This window comes from Haliotis rubra, unplaced genomic scaffold (assembly GCF_003918875.1).
Source record: "Haliotis rubra isolate DU_JTF1 unplaced genomic scaffold, ASM391887v1 Scf503, whole genome shotgun sequence".
Lineage (NCBI taxonomy): Eukaryota > Metazoa > Mollusca > Gastropoda > Lepetellida > Haliotidae > Haliotis > Haliotis rubra.
In genome coordinates, this window is record NW_025767195.1 from 286,706 (window position 1) to 308,094 (window position 21,389).

At 40.3% G+C, this 21,389-nt stretch overlaps 1 protein-coding gene and 1 long non-coding RNA gene across 3 annotated transcripts in view; one reads left to right on the top strand and one right to left on the bottom strand.

Moving 5' to 3' along the window:
- The window catches only part of LOC124291954 (uncharacterized protein C20orf85 homolog), a 36,750-nt gene extending 28,021 nt beyond the window's left edge, over nt 1-8,729 (top strand). For both annotated transcript variants that reach the window (XM_046729041.1, XM_046729040.1), the window contains exons 2-3: nt 2,280-2,361; nt 3,188-8,729. In XM_046729041.1, the coding sequence (XP_046584997.1) occupies nt 2,280-2,361; nt 3,188-3,445 (340 nt within the window). In that variant the 3' untranslated portion in view covers nt 3,446-8,729. The remainder of the gene's footprint in view (nt 1-2,279; nt 2,362-3,187) is intronic.
- Nucleotides 1,947-17,728, bottom strand: LOC124291957. The gene is made up of 3 exons (XR_006902328.1): nt 17,614-17,728; nt 2,404-2,692; nt 1,947-2,051 (listed from the first exon to the last, which is right to left on the bottom strand). It is a non-coding gene; the product is annotated as an uncharacterized LOC124291957 (long non-coding RNA).
- Nucleotides 17,729-21,389: the final 3,661 nt, after the last annotated feature.

Sequence of the window (21,389 nt, forward strand, 5' to 3'; positions counted from 1 at the left end):
TTTAGTTTTACGCCACACCCAGCAATACTCCAGCTATATGACGGCAGTCTGTAAATAATCGAGTGGAGACCAGGGGCTCCTTTCACGAAGCAACCTTAACTAAGGTTAACCTTAACTCCCATTCTTTAACATTGCACTTAGGTTACCTAAGTGACTTAAGATCACCTTAGTGCTTCGTGAAAGGGGGCCTAGACAATCCAGTCATCAACGGCATGAGCATCGATCTACGCAATTGGGATACGACATGTGTCAACCAAGTCAGCGAGCCTGACCACCCTATCCTATCAGTCGCCTCTTACGACTAGCATGGGTTACTGAAGATAAATTCTAACCAGGATCATCACGGGTCACAGTTATGTTGACCATGCAGATGCCTATATTTTGTCGCGATATGGAACCATGGTATAACGGACACGGACGTAAATATTAACCTGGTGTAACCCGCTCCTATACCCACCAAACATGGATTCAGTCATGTTGTCACCTGTTTATTCAATTACAAAATGCCACGTATATAATCTCGGACAGAAATAGAGGAACGGTTCTAAAGAGTACGAAGTCTCTTTTGTAGATCATTCCGCAATGTAAATTCAAAGCTTCGTAAAGATGTATTAGCAATACTTAACTTTAGATGTGTCGCGGTTCAAAGAAAATGTCACAAAGCCGTCGTTGCGCAAAAAGAGATGGAACCAGTCAAATGTAATTGATCGCTAATTCATCAGCTATGGCGTCTTGGGCAAATCTTAGGATCGGATTTAGGTCATTCTCTGGGAGTGTTTGAAAATCTACAAACCTTGACTAATAACCACCCAGCTTCGAGTTAATAAATAGTGCTAATCCGGAGCCTTTGGCGAGGGACTTACTGCATTAATTCACGAGGGATAGATAATCCATAACTCTGTTTTGGTAAAGGATTCCTCACATTTTTCATTGAAATATCAACAAAGAAAATATCAACTGTATAGAGAAACGTCAGTGAATTCAGACTAGTGTTCAGCTGACGTCATGTAAGCAATACGTGACGTCATGAACAATGATTGACGTCATATAGTAACTTCTCAACAATTAAGCACTTTGACATGATAATGGCTTCAAGTGACCACTCTTGCTAAATTATGGTAACGTGCACATATGCAAATATCGAAATGTTATCTAAGAGATAAACATCATGTGTTGGCCAATTTCCGGGTGTTATTGAGTATTGAAGCACAGGAATTCGTTTGGAACCGACGGTGTTAACCGGGGGTATCAAATGAAATATTCCCGTGCTTCAAACACTCAAAAACACCCGGAAATTGGCCAACACATGATGTTTATCGACATTGTAAACATAAAAGTAAACCAAAAGGTCCACACGCGTTTTTCTGTCTGCACTCATTGAAAAAAGTACCGAGTATTTGAACGTATTGATACGCAGCGAAAAGTCTTGCACTTCGATCAGGTTTTTTCAACCAATCAGATTAAAGAACACAGTGACTTTTGGTTATCAATATGACTTCACTCATATTAGTAGAATATAATAGTATACTGCTCTGTGTGTGGACACAAGTCATCGTTGAATGTTTCGACGAACACTGTTTTATCAGAACATGATGGATGTTTTTGGATGGTATTTTCGAAACTCACTCTAGGTAGAACCGCCTTCGTAGTTTAATGGACAGTGTCAGCCTGGAGGTAGAAAGGACGATATTTCCATCTTATACAGCGTCCTACCATGGACGTTAGATGATGATACTTGTTTTTTAACATATTTTATTGACATAAAAGCTGAAATGGACTGAACAGAGGTTCTCCAACTTAGAAAACTCCGAGTTGTTTTTACCTTTCGCACGGCATTATGGGAACAGGCAGTGATTGATCAGTCAGTTTTGTGTGTCTAAGTAGTGTGTCAAATCAGTCCGAAACACTGAGTTTCAGTTGATCAAAAGAAAATAAAAATACAGAAATTCCCAATTTTCTTCATTTTACTTGTAGGTAGCGTTATCTGTCCTTGTTGGACTGGAATTAAAATCTTCTCTATCTTTTTGTCTCCCTGGTTGTCTTCTCTCAATCTGTTCGAAAATAAAACCATTTACACAAACATTTGGTTTAAAATACCTACAAAAGCCATTCATTTTACTATATTTAACATCTGGAATTTATTCCAATCATTTTCTGTAAATAACCATCAACCCACTTTCACTTCACATTACTTACTTTCACTTCACATTACTTACTTTCACTTTATATTACTTCACGGTCAGACAATATACATATATATGTTTGATTTTGTTTTCCAGGAAGGGCCATGTCACTCAGGAAGAGGCTGCAGCAAAGATCTGGCCGTCCAATTGGAATTTTCTCACCGGTTCACACAGAGATGTAAGTTGTAATGTAAGGAAATGTAAAGTATATAATACTCACTCATGGAATCACAGTGGTAGAGGTTTGACTCAGCATACGGAAGGCCTGGGTTCGATACACCCCTCAGAGGTGGTGAGGTAGCCTGGCGGTTAAAGTATCCGATGGCCCAGTTGGTTAAAGGTCCGCAATTTGCTGTGTAGAGCTGAGTCCCTATTCGTGCAAGAGAATGTCATCGTGGGTTCGAATCCCAGATTATGTTCTTAGGTTTGTAAGCACCGTATCCATGGATTTTACCAGCGTGGTGAACGTTTGAGACCTGTCTGGCGTCACGTGACTCGCTGTGGTATAGCTGAAATACCATTGACCTCGGCGTAAAACCAAAACTTACTTTTAACGATTGACGTACATGTATTTGTAAATCAACAAACATACAGAGACACAGGAAATTTCCCCACTAAAAACTTACACGTGAAGATCCGGGTTAGAACTGATCTTCAGTAACCAATGTTTGTCGTAAGAGGCGACTAACGGGATCGGGTGCTCAGGCTCGCTGACTTGGTTGACACATGTCATCGGTTCCCAATTACGTAGATCGATGCTTATGTTGTTGATCACTGGATTGTCTGGTCCAGACTCGATTATTTACAGATCGCCGCCATATAGCTTGAATATTGCTGAGTGCAGCGTAAAACAACAACCAAACCTTACTAAAAATTCACATTCTGGTTCCAATCAACTGTGCTAGATCTGCATGGTTAATGACCTTGATCTTGAAACATAAATATAGGTCACACAAATAAAAAATTATGTCCATTAATACTGACTAATCATTTCCTAATTTCAGCTCGTAAAGGATGAATTCCCCCAGGCGAGAAAGGGGAAACGGGAAATCCCAACGCTTATTCAAATAAGGCCTGTTACACCGATTGAAGAGTACATCAAAGTTCAACCTTCGCCTCGGCCATTTCCGTCAACTACCTCGCAGCAAATCGGATGGCGATCTACCCGCACGGAACACAAATTAGAGAAATATGGGAAATACGCCAAACCCAAAGGTGGTCTAGTGAAACAACTAAACTGGCCTCAGGAGGCGGTGGACTAAGTGCTTCAAATGGCTAGAGATTTTAAATAATTTGTATTATCACTACAGTATGATTGATTTTCATGTTAGGCATCAGACAAGGTTGCCGTTTCTGCTATATATAATTCATGCGATTTGCCGAAAGCTTTTGAAGGTTGACTTTCTTATGAATATATGTAAATTGTTTAAAGCCCTCACTGTAAAATGGATATGTCACATCTCTTTCTCTCGTGGAGTGTTACCTTAACGACTGCGTTCTCCGCTCTTGTAGTTTATTAATGCATTATAAACGAGACATTTTATACACTGAAAACCTCTGGACCATCGAACAAAATTCGAGTTATCTGCAGTTCTGGATAAGTGGGTATTAGGATGAGGAATCTATGGAGGCATAAAGTTTGATGTTTTAATCGATAATGATTTAATGGAGTTTGGGATAATGGTGGGATTAGTGCTTTAATCATTTGCTGGCCATGGTTTAACCTCCATTGGTGCATTTACAGTAACCAGCATAACCGATGAGTGCTTTATGACTGCAGAGTGCTTTATAAGACAGCTATGTCGGAAGAAGGACCACATTACGTATCGCAACTTTCATAAAAGAAATAACGGTAAAACAGATACTTTATTTGTTTATCCCTGCGTCCGGTGCCGGATTAATTCTACCCGTGCAAAGCAATTATTCACTTGTACGAGTTCAGTGCTATATATTTCCAAGTCATTTATGATATACTCGATGCGATCAATTAATGTTCACAAGAAAGATAGAATGACGCACAAAAGAAACTTTACGCTTGGAGCTGTGTGGTTATTAGTGTTGCCTTGGCAACACGTACACAATGTTTGTGACTTTAAGTCACAATCAAAACACCTTTAAATTTTTTCCGTTGTTTTTTGGCAAATAATCACCAAAAACAGGTGTATTTTCTTTTGTACGTAAGTAATATTATAAATACTTTGTGGCATTTGTGAAATCCTAAGATTGTTTTCCGGAAAAGTCGGCAGATTTTGAAACACTCCCCCCAAAATAACCTAAAATCTTCAGGGATCTTGATAGTGGCTGACGTGGTGAATGGACATCATAATAAACAACGGCACATGTTGTCAGCTGACTCAGACCCTTGCCTGGATAATGTTTGAAAGTAAGTTTACATCTCACAGACATGAGCTCCATATGAAATAACCTCTGAACTTATCGACCCCTCAAAGAAATTTCTGAAACGAATCTTCAAAGACCTTAACTTGCATTGATTCCATTCAGTGTGGATCTTAATTGAACTATCAAACTTCAATCTAAATTCTCTTGATATAAAAAGTGTAGCTTTGATATTGAATTGAAACGATAATTCTGCTATCAAGCTATGTTCTTTGAAATTTAGATATCATTTAACGCTTGAACATGAATCATATTTGCTGGTGTTCTAGTTCGTGTGTTACCCATTAAGTAGTTTTCATTTTAATAAAATATAAATCGACTTGTTAAAGTGCAAATTATCCCCAGAGCACGGACAGAGTGATATTGATTCCATTAAGAGTCTTAATATTTATTCCTCGCTTATTCATTGTTACATCGTAAAGAAAACGAAAACAATATACATTTTTTTTATTTATTAATTCAGTACGTGTATTGATATGCAAAACGTCCAAAGTTATTCCTGTGCTTTGTTGATAAAAAAAGTTGTCATTTATTAAAATGAATTAGAATTTTAAATTAATTGAAAAACCCCACGGGATAGTCTTCATTTTCAATTAAAATCAAACTGCATTCAAACCATCGATCCACTTGCAGATTCTCGAATGATGGTAGTAAACAAATTGTATGTGGTTATTCGAATGTATTTGGGTAATAATTTATCTAATTGATGGAAACAGCAGCTTTGAATAACTGCATTGTCACTTGCGACAGCGCAACGGCGGCCGATCCAGGGGGTCTGGGTTACCTTGTTCATACTGCATTACGGAGAGGGTCATTACAGCGTGATTTGTTTAGGCGCGGTATTCACATATTGTAATTTTCTAGCCATTTTCACACCTCATGTTTACATTAACAATAAACAGTCCTTTGACGGGCGTCTATTGTTACGTAATAATGACCAGCTGATCGGCCTCTGTTCCGCGTTTGCATCAAGGGGGATTAATATTGAGGCATCAACAGCCATTATTACGATTTAACAATACACTAAACTAAATTCAAAGATCCAGACAATCAACCATGCGCGAAAACATTTAGATTGAGATGATGTTGGTGAATAAATGATTTTCAAAGGGTTAGGTTATTCTCTGCTTCCAAGCTGTCGGACCTAAATATGTCAGGTAGAATTAGTTCAGCGATGACGGTACAATATGTAATGGTGTAACATCAAATATAGAATTATTGTTTTGAAAATAATATAAATAGAACAAGAATTTGTTGATAATCATGCCTAAACATGATCGGAACCACCTCGATGATGTATCGGGGATATTGGAATGTCGTTCACCACGTTCCTGCAAATGCGGTGCCTATTTTATCGAAGAATGTTTTGCAAGGTTTTACGATTTTAACAGCAGTTGATCAAAATGGTCTTGGGCATTGTTGTAAGACAGTCTCCTTATTCAAGTGAAAATAACCCACGTTAAACACCGCAACAATTGGTAACCGAATCTGTTGTGCTGTTCTAAATATAGAGCTTAGTCACCACGTCTGCTGATCAATATGTAGAATTATTCCTTGTAAAATTACATAAACACCACCTGAAGTATTATGTTATGTTGCGTGCGGTGCCTATGTCTGTATTTGGTCTGGCTTCGTCATCAGGATTGTCACAAAACGTTCTACTGTTAGGCAGTCAGATACACAGCGCATAACATTTGTCGGTGGCCTTTGACCAATGAACTGGACTCTGAAATAATTGGAAGACCTGGACTGATGTTGATATCATCCTTATTTGGGAATCTACAGAACAATAATTGAAGCCAAATCCAGCTCGCGTGCAGGGCGTATGCAGTAACTAATCACGTGATATAATTGACGTTTGAAAATGCTCTATGTAACCGAATCTCATTACTTTAGCCCTCATCGTGAAAAGATATTCGTCGACAACATTCGAATCACTGGCCATGTCCAATTTGATTATTTTCAACCACGGAGAAGATTGTTATTTCTCGTCGATCCTATCTTCGTCTGGGAACTGCATGCAAGTTTTGTTGAGATCAGCGGTCAGGAAAATGTGATTTTTTCATAACGTGAGAATACGATGCTGTGCGTCTGATATGAAAGACTTCTAGTTAAAAGAACTCTTTAATCTTAATTCATAAGGGGATTTTTGCATTTAATGAGAAGTATTATTTTTGATTATTCTTCATAAATGTCAAAAGAAAGAGGATTGACGTAATGCAATCTGCTCGTTGACTCTACGCCGGGCTGTTCTATATTTGGTGAAATTTACAATGGCGTTCACGAAACAGTCGGTAGTTGTAAAACTCAATCACCATTGAGATAAAAATCAAAACACTACATTAAAGATAACGATCAGAAGATGTCCCCGCGGACTGATAAACATGTATATAAAATATAGATAATTGCCACAAAGGCTGTAACTTTACTCAGCACTGTTCATCAACTTCTATTGATAAATATTTACTTTTTTCATAAATATAATAATTGCACGCGTATATATCTATATAAAGCTATTATTATTATTATAATAATTTGATTGTTATTCTTTTGTTGTTGTATACATTAACTCAAAGCATTTTCAAATGATAGAAACCGTCCGTGGTTATCACATTCTCACTGAAATATAATAATCATGTAATGTGTAATCAGATTTTATAAATAAATAAATAAATAAATAAATAAATAAATAAATAAATAAATAAATAAATAAATAAATAAATAAATAAATAAATAAATAAATAAATAAATAAATAAATAAATAAATATTTTGAACTGGCCCCAACATGTGATAATGTAATCAGAATAAACAAGCAAACAATATTTTGAACCAGCCCATGTATTCGCAGTGCACGTGCTGTTTGAGCGATGTAATCGTTGCAGACACTACATTTGTAATGCAGGTGCTTGTGTTAATGCACGAGATTAAACTGGTCAATAAACCATCAATTCGCTACACATCATCTACAGCTGAAACAACAGTGATGTAATTGCTATGTTTTAACCCTCGATACAAAACCTGTCTTCAACCAGAGAGTATCGTTTCAGAATAAAAGATCTGATCTTGAGAATGAAGATCTATACCACTGATCTGAAATACCTACTGACTTGCCTTGTATGCAAGAGGAAGTCTGTACTCACACACCTAATGTATACGACAAGTTGCCATCAGTGAAATTACAAATGTAGTGTCTCCAAGGCAGTGCACAAAGGCTGTTCTAATCATATCCCCATTTATCGCAGACACACTTCAATTTTAAGGCCATATAAAACTAATGGTATAAACAATATTATAAATAATAAAATGTATGTGATGATAAACTGAATCTATTTTCAAGCTATAATGTTCTCCATTATTTAACTCCAATCCATATACTCTTATGGCATTAGTATTATAGCTATCGCAATCAATAAGAACTTGGGCTTTCCTTCTCTTATGTATCTTGTACCATCCGGTAACGGCACTGTTTATAACCATGCGATGTATTTACTACAGTGTTAGATTATAGACACTCGTCATATCTTTGTGCGATTAAGGAGGTGACGCGCAAGATTTTCGTTTGGTACGTGTAAAAAATAGGTTTCATCAAATTAAGCTGAAGAAAAGTATTCCTGTATCAGCTGAAATATTTAATGGTTACTTACAAAGGGACTATGTCCTCATCGACCTGCTTCCAATTTCCGGCATGGACGTAAATAGTTCCTTATAATGGTAAAACATGGTCCATTTTATTTTGGGTATTTGTTCAATGTGCGGGTTGATAGGGCAATTGGTTCGAGTATAATACCCCTTTAATATAAACGGGACCAGCATTATGGTTTAAAGTCTTTAGTAACCCTAAGACCCCTTTGTGCAACCGGATCCAACGTATATCATTTGCTAGCACCACTGTATTAACATAGAGGTTATTAATGAATGTTATTAATGGGATATATCGTATAACTGGCACCGAAACGAGTGGAATTCTTTGTTGCCGTGGTAACGATACTCACTGGGTTATGCGCACACTGGTATGTAAACGGTCTTGTCAACAGTAATATGTTTAGTATGTGTTACCAAGGTTACCAGCCAGTATTACGTCACCTGCCTTTGTTGTCCGTTTTGTTGACAATCACTACCTCTGTTAGATAAAGCTTTCTTAAAAAACATGTCGTATTATGTTGTCTTTTCACCATCGTGGCATATGTCACAATTACATCATAATTACAAAACAATATTAATCCAGATAATATACTGGACAAAAATAGTTAGGGCTATATGTACATTTTGAAATTATGAACAATGATCTATTTATTCATTGACACACTGATAAAATATCAATTATAAAATTACCAATATCCCTAACTTATTTTGTCCAATATATAGTCTAAAACGTTGTGTCGAAGACGCGCGTAAATCCTTCGAGTTATCCGAGGTACACAACAGAGTGAGTGAGTGAGTTTGGTTTTACGCCGCTTTTAGCAATATTCCAGCAATATCACAGCGGGGAACACCAGAAAAGGGCTTCACACATTGTACCCATTTGGGGAATGGAACCCGGGTCTTCGGTGTGACGAGCGAACGCTTTAACCACTAAGCTACTCCACCGCCCCCCAGAACAGCAGAGCTATCACTAAACAGGAATACTTAAGACCACGCTTTTACTTCGAGATAAGAGTACGTTCGACACAAAGGTAATTGACTATCTATGACCTTGTTCTTCCTGCGACCCAACTCTGATTGTGGTGCACATTTAATACAAATTAATAAAAAAATAATTATTGGTTTTTCATTATTTCGTCACGCCGAAGACCCGGGTTCGATTCCCCACTTGGGTACAATGTGTGGAGCCTATTTCTGGTGTCCCCCGCCGTGATATTGCGGGAACATTGCTAAAAGCGGCGTAAAACCAAATTCACTCACTCACATGCATGTATGTATGTGTGACTGAGTATTGTTTTACGCCGGGTTTAGCAATGACCAATGAACATAACGCCGGGAAACACCAAGAATTGGTTTCACTGCACAATGTGTCCATGTCGGGAACTAAACCCTGGTTGTCGTCAGGACCGGCAGGTACAACAAACAATAGACTACCCCTCTCTCACCTGTGTGCAGGGACACCCGTGAAGGTCCTGGTTAGAATTGGTCTTCAGTAACACACGCTTGTCGTAAGAGGCGACTAACGGGATCGGGTGGGCATGCTCGCTGACTTGGTTGACACATGTCATCGTATCCCAATTACGTAGATCGATGTTCATGCTGTTGATCACTGGATCGTCTGGTCGAGACTCGATTATTTACAGACCGCCGCCATATAGCTTGAATATTGCTGAGTGTGACGTCAAACAACCAACCAATCAACTGTGTGCAGGGCAGCATATGGAGCCTCACGTTATTCGTTAAATAATGCCGTTTGATAGCACGTCGCAATGAAAATATGTCCCGAAGAAAATGGTATATCACACAGCCACATATTTTGTAGGGGTGACTATTGAGGGGGAAACAACTATTGCGATAACGATAGTCTATTGCAACATGCTATTGCGACCAACTATTGCAATAGTTTTTTCTCCTTGAATTGTTGAATTTGAAGTCATTTCCCAAATGAATGTGTAGTTTATATGAGATAAAAACAAGTTGAAGTAGTTTCAGTCTCTTTTGATAACTGACAAGGAACTTGAAACCCAGATCAAGTAAACAGTTAACAGGGGCGGATAACTCGAATCAAAGTGAACGAATCTGGTACTTCCTGTATTTTGCGCTGCGCATTTAGCAACGGAAGTCAATTACTAAACTATCGATAGTCACACATACTATCAATGCATCGATAGTTTTTCGTTTCTACCATCGGAGACTCAACAATTGCAATCCATCGATAGTTCGATGCATCGTTTCAGCCCTAATAATTTGTAACATACTCACTCCATGCTAAATGGGACCCGTGAAGACCCGGGTTAGAATTGGTCTCCAGCAACCCATGCTCGTCGTATAAGGCGACTAACGGGATCGAGTGGTCAGGCTTGCTGAATTGGTTGACACATGTCATCGTATCCCAATTGCGTAAATCGATGCTCATGCTGTTGACCACTGGATCCGATTGTCTTGTCTAGACTCGAATATTTACATATAGCTGGAATATTGCTGAGTAAGGCAATAAACAACAAATAAACGAACAAACATACTGAATGGTTTATGGGAATGTCTCTACAGACATCATTAACTGTATCCGACTTCATGATCATAAATTCTCCCCAGCGAGACCAGAGAACCTGAGAAAACCTAGACTTGCTCATTTAATAATGTGGTTCAGGGACAGTGAGACAGACTGGGAGGGCTAGGCAGTAGGGAAAATAATATGGTTCAGGGACTGAGAGACAGACTGGGAGGGCTAGGCAGTAGGGAAAATAATGTGGTTCAGGGACTGTGAGACAGACTGGGAGGGCTATAGGCAGTAGGGAAAATAATATGGTTCAGGGACTGAGAGACAGATAAGGAGGGTTATAGGCAGTAGGGAAAATAATGTGGTTCAGGACTGTGAGACAGACTGGGAGGGGCAGGCAGTAGGAAAATAATGTGGTTCAGGGACTGTGAGACAGACTAGGAGGGCTAGGCAGTAGGGAAAATAATGTGGTTCAGGGACTGTGAGACAGACCAGGAGGGCTAGGCAGTAGGGAAAATAATGTGGTTCAGGGACTGTGAGACAGACTGGGAGGGCTAGGCAGTAGGGAAAATAATGTGGTTCAGGGACTGTGAGACAGACTGGGAGGGCTAGGCAGTAGGGAAAATAATGTGGTTCAGGGACTGTGAGACAGACTGGGAGGGCTAGGCAGTAGGGACAATAATGTGGTTCAGGGACTGTGAGACAGACTGGGAGGGCTATAGGCAGTAGGGAAAATAATATGGTTCAGGGACTGAGAGACAGATAAGGAGGGTTATAGGCAGTAGGGAAAATAATGTGGTTCAGGGACTGTGAGACAGACTGGGAGGGCTAGGCAGTAGGGAAAATAATGTGGTTCAGGGACTGTGAGACAGATAAGGAGGTCTAGGCAGTAGGGAAAATAATGTGGTTCAGGGACTGTGAGACAGACTGGGAGGGCTAGGCAGTAGGGAAAATAATGTGGTTCAGGGACTGTGAGACAGACTGGGAGGGCTAGGCAGTAGGGACAATAATGTGGTTCAGGGACTGTGAGACAGATAAGGAGGGCTAGGCAGTAGGGGAAATAATGTGGTTCAGGGACTGAGAGACAGACCAGGAGGGCTAGGCAGTAGGGAAAATAATGTGGTTCGGGGACTGTGAGGCAGATAAGGAGGGCTAGGCAGTAGGGAAAATAATGTGGTTCAGTAAATGTGAGACAGATAAAGGAGGGCTGGGCAGAAGGGAAAATAATGTGGTTCAGTAACTGTGAGACAGATAAGGAGGGCTAGGCAGTAGGGAAAATAATGTGGTTCAGTAACTGTGAGACAGATAAGGAGGGCTAGGCAGAAGGGAAAATAATGTGGCTCAGGGACTGTGAGACGACGGGGGTCAGCAAGACGGCGTCACAAATTGTATCTTTGCGGGGGATCGAACCGTGCCGGCGGACTGAAGAGCTAACGGCTTTAACAGCTACGCTACCTTTTGCGTCATACAGTGCGTGGATGGTGAGTATTGTTTTATGCCGCTACTAGCAGTATTGCCAAGTCTCCAGATTCATGATTAGTTGGGAAACCGATTGGGGTACTACGATGGCTCAATGTTGCTTACCCTGCAAGTTTGATTCAGGCCATACAAACCCATGTCAACTAATATCTAAATACCCCGATGAACATCACTCACTCACTCACTCGGTGTGCATTTACGGAATAGAACTTCCATCCCTATTCCACCACATCCCACCCCAGCATCACCCCGTCAATAGTCCCAGCATCACCCCGTCAGCAGTCCCAGCATCACCGTCAGCAGTCCCAGCATCACCCCGTCAGCAGTCCCAGCATCACCCCGTCAGCAGTCCCAGCATCACCCCGTCAGCAGTCCCAGCATCACCCCGTCAGCAGTCATCCATTCAGCGGAAACTGTACTCATAATAACAGTCTCAATAGGCACTTAGGTTTTTGTGTTAAGTAAACGAACACTTTGCAAAGGAACTAAACATGTCATGTGATTATGTTCTGAACGTCAGCTGTTCGAGGCTCGGATTCCCTCCAGGCGGAGATACGTGACAAATTGAACGACATTCCGTTTCATATACATGTCAGTGTAAATGATGTAAACAGTCTGAAAGCTATGAAATCTACTGGCCGTTGTGTTGAGACTAGACTGACGCTTTGTCTCTGAATATATACTCATGTCAATAATGGTTGTCACCCCCTTCAATGATTTTTATTGGAGTGGGGGTGGGGTGGGGGGTGGTGGGGGGTGACAACCATTATTGGCATGAGTATATGTAATTTTGATTGTAGCAAATAAACCCATTTATATTCAAAAGGAGCCCCAGGGAGACCAGAGATTCAGGGACTAATGACGACCTGAACTTGGGGAAGTCTAGACTTGCTTCATTTAGGGCTTTAGCATTGCAGAGAAGGCTGGGCTGTAGGGAAAATAATATGGTTCAGGGACTGTGAGACAGACTAGGAGGGCTAGGCAGTAGGGAAAATAATATGGTTCAGGGACTGTGAGACAGACTAGGAGGGCTAGGCAGTAGGGAAAATAATATGGTTCAGGGACTGAGAGACATACTAGGAGGGCTAGGCAGCAGGGACAATAATGTGGTTCAGGGACTGTGAGACAGACTATATGGAGACGCGTTTCTTCTTATACGATTGTGTGATTGCCTAGTTACAGCTTGATTCACTTGTTTAATGGTTAAAGTTGATATTATGTATTGCTAAAGCCGCCATAATGCTGATTAAAAGCTTGGTCCTGTAAAGGTGCAAAAAGGTGATACCGCTTTTTTCTTGAAGGAATCCGTTAATGCTGCTCTCTAATATGACTGACTGACTGAGTTTAGTTTTACGCCGCTTTTAGCAATATTCCAGCAATATCACAGCGGGGGACACCAGAAATGGGCTTAACTCTCTAATATGTGTTCAGGTGTTACGATCTTAAAAACGTATTTCTGGCAGCCACTTGTAAATGTAGTTAACAAGTAGAGACAAAACTTATTTGGGTGGTTTTAATGACACGGCTTGATAATGAGTTTCATAACTTCTTTGATAATGTCATTCACGTAATGTTAACACCCAAGTGTGGGTTGGTGACATGTGGCGCACCTGAACACCTGGTGTTATCACTGTTTGATGGTGGTTCATAAACACATGGCGGCGGTGGGGTAGCCCAGTGGTTAAAGCGTTTGCTCGTCACGCAGAAGGCCCGCGTTTGATTCTCCACATGGGTACAATGTGTGAAGCCCATTTCTGGTGTCCCCTAGAATATTGCTAAAAGCGGCGTAAAACTAAACTTACTCACTCACTCACTCACTCATTCACTCACTCACTCATAAACACATGCCCATAATGTAGTCGTACAGTGTACTCTGCTTTTTAGTAAAAGTATGGATCATTTTTTTCTGTTTTTATTTACGAAAATGTCTTTGAGAATGTTGTTTTGACCAGTATTTGCATGACAACAGCACCAGATAAGTAGGCTCACTTAAGTATATTTTATATGTTAGCATTCGGATGATTTCAATAGGTATGGACATTTTCATGGTCGGTCGTATGGGGTAGAGCCTCCAAAGAATATAAGCTTAGCCTCCGAAAATCCAATATGGACGCAATTTGAACACAATGGTCCCCAATTTCTCTTTCATTCTTTACATGTAACTTAATAATTATGGACAGTTTGACCGTTTATAATTTGCATGTTTGTGCTTGCTATTATACGAGTGTTGTTGAGTAATGTTCTTTGATTTTCAGAAACACGAGGCAGCTACCACTTGTCAGTCACAAACGCCTTTCATTATCATTCTGTCAATCAATATACATGTACTTACATAACATACGGTCTAGCCAAGTGCTGCATATACAACGTAGAACTGATATGCAAGGCTTCATGTCTGTTTTTAATGTCGAGTGGGAGTGGCATGTGCTACAAATAAAACAGGACATTTAGTCTCTTTGGCGAACACCGGGTGTCAACACTGATTTTAAATGATGTCTTTATATCATTTCCATCGTCCATTGGAATCTGGTCTTGTTTTGTTTTATAATGGAGGACGGTTGGTCTGACGTGTTATATTTGTAACACCATGCTCGAGAACACCCGGTGTCCTGAGGTTAAATATTGCATGGGGTCAAAAGAACGGGAGCGTTCACTCTCTTACGTTCTGCACCCGTGAATATCCGGGTTAGAATTCAGTAACCCATGCTTGTCGTAAAAGGCGACTAACGGGATCGGGTGGTCAGGCTCGCTGACTTCGTTGACACATGTCAAGGTATCCAATTGTGTATATCGATGCTCATGCTGTTGATCACTGGATTGTCTGGTCCAGACTCGACAATTTACAGACCGCCGCCATATAGCTGGAATATTGCTGAGTGCGGCGTAAAACTAAACCCACTCACTCACTCTTACGTTCTGCGTACGGGTATCTCTAAAATAGAGCAATGTTATTATCACTGATGATGTTGCATCCGCGGTGAAGTAGCACAGGTTTAGTCATCACTGTAGCGTTTCAACGAATTGTCTGCCATTGATAAAAAATTACTCAGTAGAACAGGGACTATATGTTCCACGCTCTGAACACCATTTCAATCTAGACGGTGCCTCTTGTGGGACATTGTCTTTGTGTAATTGAGTTAATAACTGCTTGTACTGGTGTAACAGAGCAACCACAACACTTTCAACACTGTTAAGATTACATGCTGAGATGTAACGAAAAAACCCCGTTCAAAGCAGAGTTACACCCAACTCACTCCTGGGTCTCTGAGTTTATCCTGTCTTTAATGTTACGTGAATTTGTTGAGCCAGACACATATTGCGCTGAAATTGTATTGAATGTGCGTGTCCGTATACTTTTCTGGTCTATGTCAGCGAGTTCTACTATCAAGGCAAACAAAAATTACAGTAATTGCGCTGTTATTGTGTTTATGCACGACTTTCCAGCGACAATAGCTATGTACAACGTGTGGAGATATTCAGTACAGTATGCACCTGTTATACGACCTTTCGCGTTGCAGCAAAAACGCAAATGTTAATTTAACTGCACTTTAGACGAAAGGAACCCCATGAATATAATGTTATTATATGTTATTAAACGTATGTAATGAGATGTAATCACATTGCTTGTACATCAACATACATTGGACATGATGCTTGCACATCAAATTCGTTTTATAATTTTATAGTGATCTTCCCAGGGTATAGTTTAATGCCTGTAACACAATGAATCAGTCAAGACGGCATGCCGGTTCTTAATACCCGGATCGTCAATATGGCCGAGTCAGCACAAATATGTCCTCCCGTGACAAAAAATGCACCGTGTTAGATGCTTGATTGGCATTTTAGAAGATGATATTTGATGAACATAGAGATTTTTCTGGGTTACATCTTCTTTTTATTCTCGGCATGCCGTCTTGACTGATTCATTGTGTTACAGCCATTAAACTATACCCTGGGAAGATCACTATAATAAAAATAAAAATAAAAAGAAGATGTAACCCAGAAAAATCTCTATGTTCATGCACCGTGTTGTAGAGCATTAAAGCAGTAACCATGGACCTGAACAGGTAATCACGGGCAACCAGGACAGTTGGAGAATAATTGGAAAATTGAGTTTAGAAACTGGAGAAGGTTTTAGTTTTACGCCTGTCGTAATCTCATGGCGGGGAAAAGCAGAAACTGGCTTTAATTTCGGGAATCAAACCCTGGCCTTCTATGCTTCTACTCGACACGTTAACCATCAAGCTACCTTCAATTTTAATACAAGTTCATGTTTAAATGTTTAAATACTATATAGTGTGCATTCTCTGAAAATCCTCCAAGATCTCTCTCTCTCTCTCCTCTCTCTCTCTCTCTCTCTCTCTCTCTCTCTCTCTCTCTCTCTCTCTCTCTCTCTCTCTCATGTAAACGAAAGCAATTATGTTATTGATGGATAAACTTCAGCAAATTATACTGACGTTACAAGATAAATACGTAACATATATAGCTGACCAATGTAGCGCAACAGGTGATATATATGATAACTAAGTATATGTCATAGCATGTCATAACGGGTCATAACGCCCAAGGCAACACGTCTTGTCTCCGGGTTCACGTGTACCCAGTTTACCTTTGGCAGTGCACATGTTTCGAGAGCGACATTTCGATACAGATTCTTGTACCACATGGTCTTTTACATTCCTGCTTGACAACGATACAAGAATCTATAACGAAACGTTGCCCACGTAAAATACAGAAGTTTATGCATAAAGTTTGTCTATATTGTACTTCAAAACTTCTAAAATGCCACTCAAAGACGGGCTGAGTAGGGGCAGCTCTTCCAGTGACTGCTAGGCCATGTGTGGTCGACCTGCTACTGTTTGTCTCCTGGACGGTCGCCACTGAAATCTCGAACGGGGAACTTAAATGTAGATTGTGTGTCTGTTTTCTGTACTGCAGGTGTCGTTACTTATGTATGTTCAGGGTACATGGTTTTAATCTTAGATAATATATATCAATAGATTAACTTTACCGGACCAGGTGCCTTTGTTTAATTTGTGGGCTTAGTGGTACTCTCATTTATTAACTAAGAGGTAAATTTTGGCAATGTGCTTGTGTGTCAGTATAGTAGGCTAACGTAGTTTTGCACCATTTACTCACCCAACTAGTGATATTCAGCGAGTGAGTGAGTATAGTTTTACGCCGCTCTCAGCAATATTCCAGCTACATGGCGGCAGTCTGCAAGTAATCGAGTCTGGACCAGACAATCCAGTGATCAACAGCATGAGCATAGATCTGCGCCATTGGGAACCGATGACATGTGTCAACCAAGCCAGCGAGCCTGACACCCGATCCCGTTAGTCGCCTCTTACGAAGTGATATTCAGTGTCCCTTAATTCTGTCAGCAGATTACTAAGTGTAATTGTACTCACCCAAGTGGTGTTAGTTTGTTGGTCTTTTTAACGTCCTTTAGGTGATTTGTAATTAGGCCGTAATTATCACGATAATTAATTGTCACTGACTGGATCATTGCCTGTGTAATTCTGTAATGGTTGTGCCTTGCTATGCGCGTGACGACTGTTGTTCTGCTTGAGTCATTAGAGTAATTACTCTAATTTGTTCATCAAGCAGAGGTGTGTTTAGAGATGTCGCTGTAGCCACTTTTGGTCCAACGCGTGAACATCCGGGTTAGAATTGATCTTCAGTAACCCATGCTTGTCGTAAGAGGCGACTAACGGGATCGGGTGGTCAGGCTCGCTGACTTGGTTGACACATGTCATCGTGAAAGTGACAATATTTCCCGAAGAATGGGGAAATGGTATTAACACAGCCACATATATCATGTATCATACGCACTCCATGCTAAATGGGACCCTTCAAGATCCGGGTTAGAATTGATCTCCAGTAACCCATGCTTGTCGTAAGAGGCGACTAACGGGATCGGGTGGTCAAGCTCGCTGTCTTGGTTGACACATGTCATCGTATCCCAATTGCGGAGATCGATGCTCATGCTGTTGATCACTAAATTGTCTGATTCAGACTTGATTATTTACAGACCGCCATCATATAGCTGGAATACTGCTGAGTGCGGTGTTAAACAACAAACCACCAACCAACTTGTGGTCCACTTGATTGCAATATCTCATGTGTTGTCTTAAAATCTTCAGTTAACAACAACCCTTTGACATCGCATTTCTAGTTATTTTCCACTGGTTTCCTGTGTTATATTTGTGATGACACTTTCTTAGTAAAGTAGAGATTCTAGTACTTTGGGGGTACTCAACCCCTCCGGGATTCGATGGTTTTTAAGACGGTTGAATTACGACTTGTCAATTACCTTGTTATGAGTGAGTGAGTTTAGTTTTACGCCGCTTTCAGCAATATTCAAGGAATATCACGGCGTGGGACACCAGACAAAACGGGCTTCACACATTGTGGCCATGTGAGGAATGGAACCCGGGTCTTCGGCGTGACGAGGCTACCCCACTACCCCACTGCCCAACCAAACTTGATATCAACTGTTTGTTGCCTTTGTTGTGTTCTCAAGAACCCCATACAGAAACCAATAATATTTTTTGACTGCACGTTATCTTGTATATAAAGGAAACGATTGTAAAAAGCACTTGATCCAGGCACGCCCAAGGAAAGGAACTCTTCGCAACGAATTGTCGGAATTAGGTGAGAATCAAGTTGAGAATATGGAAGGAACTCTTCGCAACGAATTGTCGGAATTAGGTGAGAATCAAGTTAAGAATATGGTTAGGTCCCATACTGCCTACAGTTCCAAACTGCCAACAAAAAATATTGTAGGTAGCGTGGGAAATGATTTTTTGCCCTGTAGAATAATGGAACAGCCCGAGTATCAATGAAGAAGGGGTGCTTCGTTTGGAGTAAGGGATAATTAGGGGGATTATATTAGTATATATCTGTGCATCTACTTCTGTGTATAGTATGTTTTGAGTCTTCTTATCCAATAAAGACTACAAGACAATTACAATGATATTGTTTTATTTTGTTTTGGGAAGCAGTTAGCATGCTTATATTGTAACCTCCAAAGCAGGATTAACTTAATCCTATTTGATCAAGTTGGGTAGGCTTGTTTTAACTATGTTGTTACAGGCTTTGACTGTCTTTGTCAGATTATGTCGAAAAACATGGTAAGGACTAAATTGTTGAGAAGATCTTAAACTCCTAATAAATTAGAAGGGGAACCAACTGTATCCATCACACAATGGCAAATGTTCAACGCGTTCAATTCATCACTTCTCAAGCAAGAGGACAGCAAGTTTTCTTTGCTGGGTACCGATATCGCCTCAACGTCAGACGACAGACCACAACACATTGGAAGTGTGTACATTCCGAATGCAAAGGCCGCTGTTCTACAACTGGAGACTTCATGAAATCAACAACACCGTACAACCATGTCCCAGTGGAATCTGAAGATGAGATTCGACTCCTTAGCAGACTGCGTCAGCGTGTACAGGAGCACGTCACATCCATTCGGCAGCTGTACGATGAAGAGTTGTCCGAGGTTGCTGACCCAGCGTCTGTACGATCGTTCTCGAGTATAAAGTCATCCCTCTACCGGCACAGAAGCAAAGTTCTACCAAACCTACCCAAGTCTCTAGCTGATGTTCAACTCGAAGGACCATGGACTCAGACAAAGGTGGACAGCAATTCTTGTGCATTGATGATGGTGACGACGACAAGATACTGGCTTTTGCTTCAGAGGACATGTACTACCAACCAACACTGGTCATGTTTTTGAACTTCTGTAGGCAGAGTGGGAAGACACCATAGAATTAACAAGCTAACTAGTCAAGTTTATATTAGCAGGGGTAGAACAGGTCAGATCGGTGTATTCACTTCCTGATCACTGGACCGTATCATGTTGTTTTAACCTGTAGGCAGTGTGGGAATACACCGAGAATATATCAGTTACCAGCCAGGCCGGGAGAGCAACACCAACAGTGATTTTGTTTCTCAAATGTCTCTTGACTGACATATTTAAAACATAAAGTTTGAAAATTAATATTGAAAGATATCATTTGTTGGAAATATCATCTTGAAACATATGTGTTTCATATTTAGCATGTGATAGGCGCCATGTGAAATATGCTAATCAAAGCCTGGCTCTGACGTGAGTCATTTCCTAGATTTGTAGATTTCATGATAAGCAATACTGCAAAACTCCATACCGTTTTAGCTATAAGTTAACATGAATACATGCACTGTTCTGAGTTTATAGCTCTCGATCTGCGCAACAAGGACTGCGTGTACTCCAACAAACCTATGCATATCGGTCTGGATGTTAGCGTTGAATAATGCAAACGTTTTCCTTTTTAATTGACGAACGAGTCTAGACATGGCGACATTTACAACATCAATGCTGTATACAGACGACTGGTGTATCTTAACGGGTATTTCAATGTATGTTTTCAAGCTTGTCACGAAATAATCTCATTGTCTACAACATTATCTGTTAAACATAATTCCACATTTGCCACATCGCCAGAGGCTGCCAGAAGGACCGCTTATTTTACCATATTGTCTGTAATGACAAATTAGTTATACTGCTCTGAATGTCAGCAAGGGTCTGGTATCATTATGATAATGTTCATTTTGCCAAACCGGCTATCCCCGAAATGTTGCCAAACCGGATCCGGATACACCGCGATACTGACTGAGCAGAATAGCTCTGTATTGTCTTCGCTATTGTTCATGACGTCGAACTGGCTGATAACTCAAATGTTGCCATATTGATTTTGTTGCTGAACAATTTTGTTCATGACGTCGAACTGGTTGATAACCCAAATATTGCCACATTGGTTTTGTTGCTGAGCAATTTTGGTCATGATGTCGAATTGGCCGATAACCCAAATATTGCCACATTGGTTTTGTTACTATGTAATTTTGTTCATCACGTCGAATTGATTGATAACCCAAATGTTGCCATATTGATTTTGTTGCTGAACAATTTTGTTCATGAAGTCGAATTGGTTGATAACCCAAATGTTGCCATATTGACTTTGTTGCTGAACAATTTTGTTCATGACGTCGAATTAGCCGATAACCCAAATGTTGACTCATTAGGTTTGTTGCTGAACAATTTTGTTCATGACGTCGAATTGGCCGATAACCAAATGTTGCCACATTAGTTTTGTTGCTGAATTTTTTTTGTTCATGATGTCAAATAGACTGGTAACCC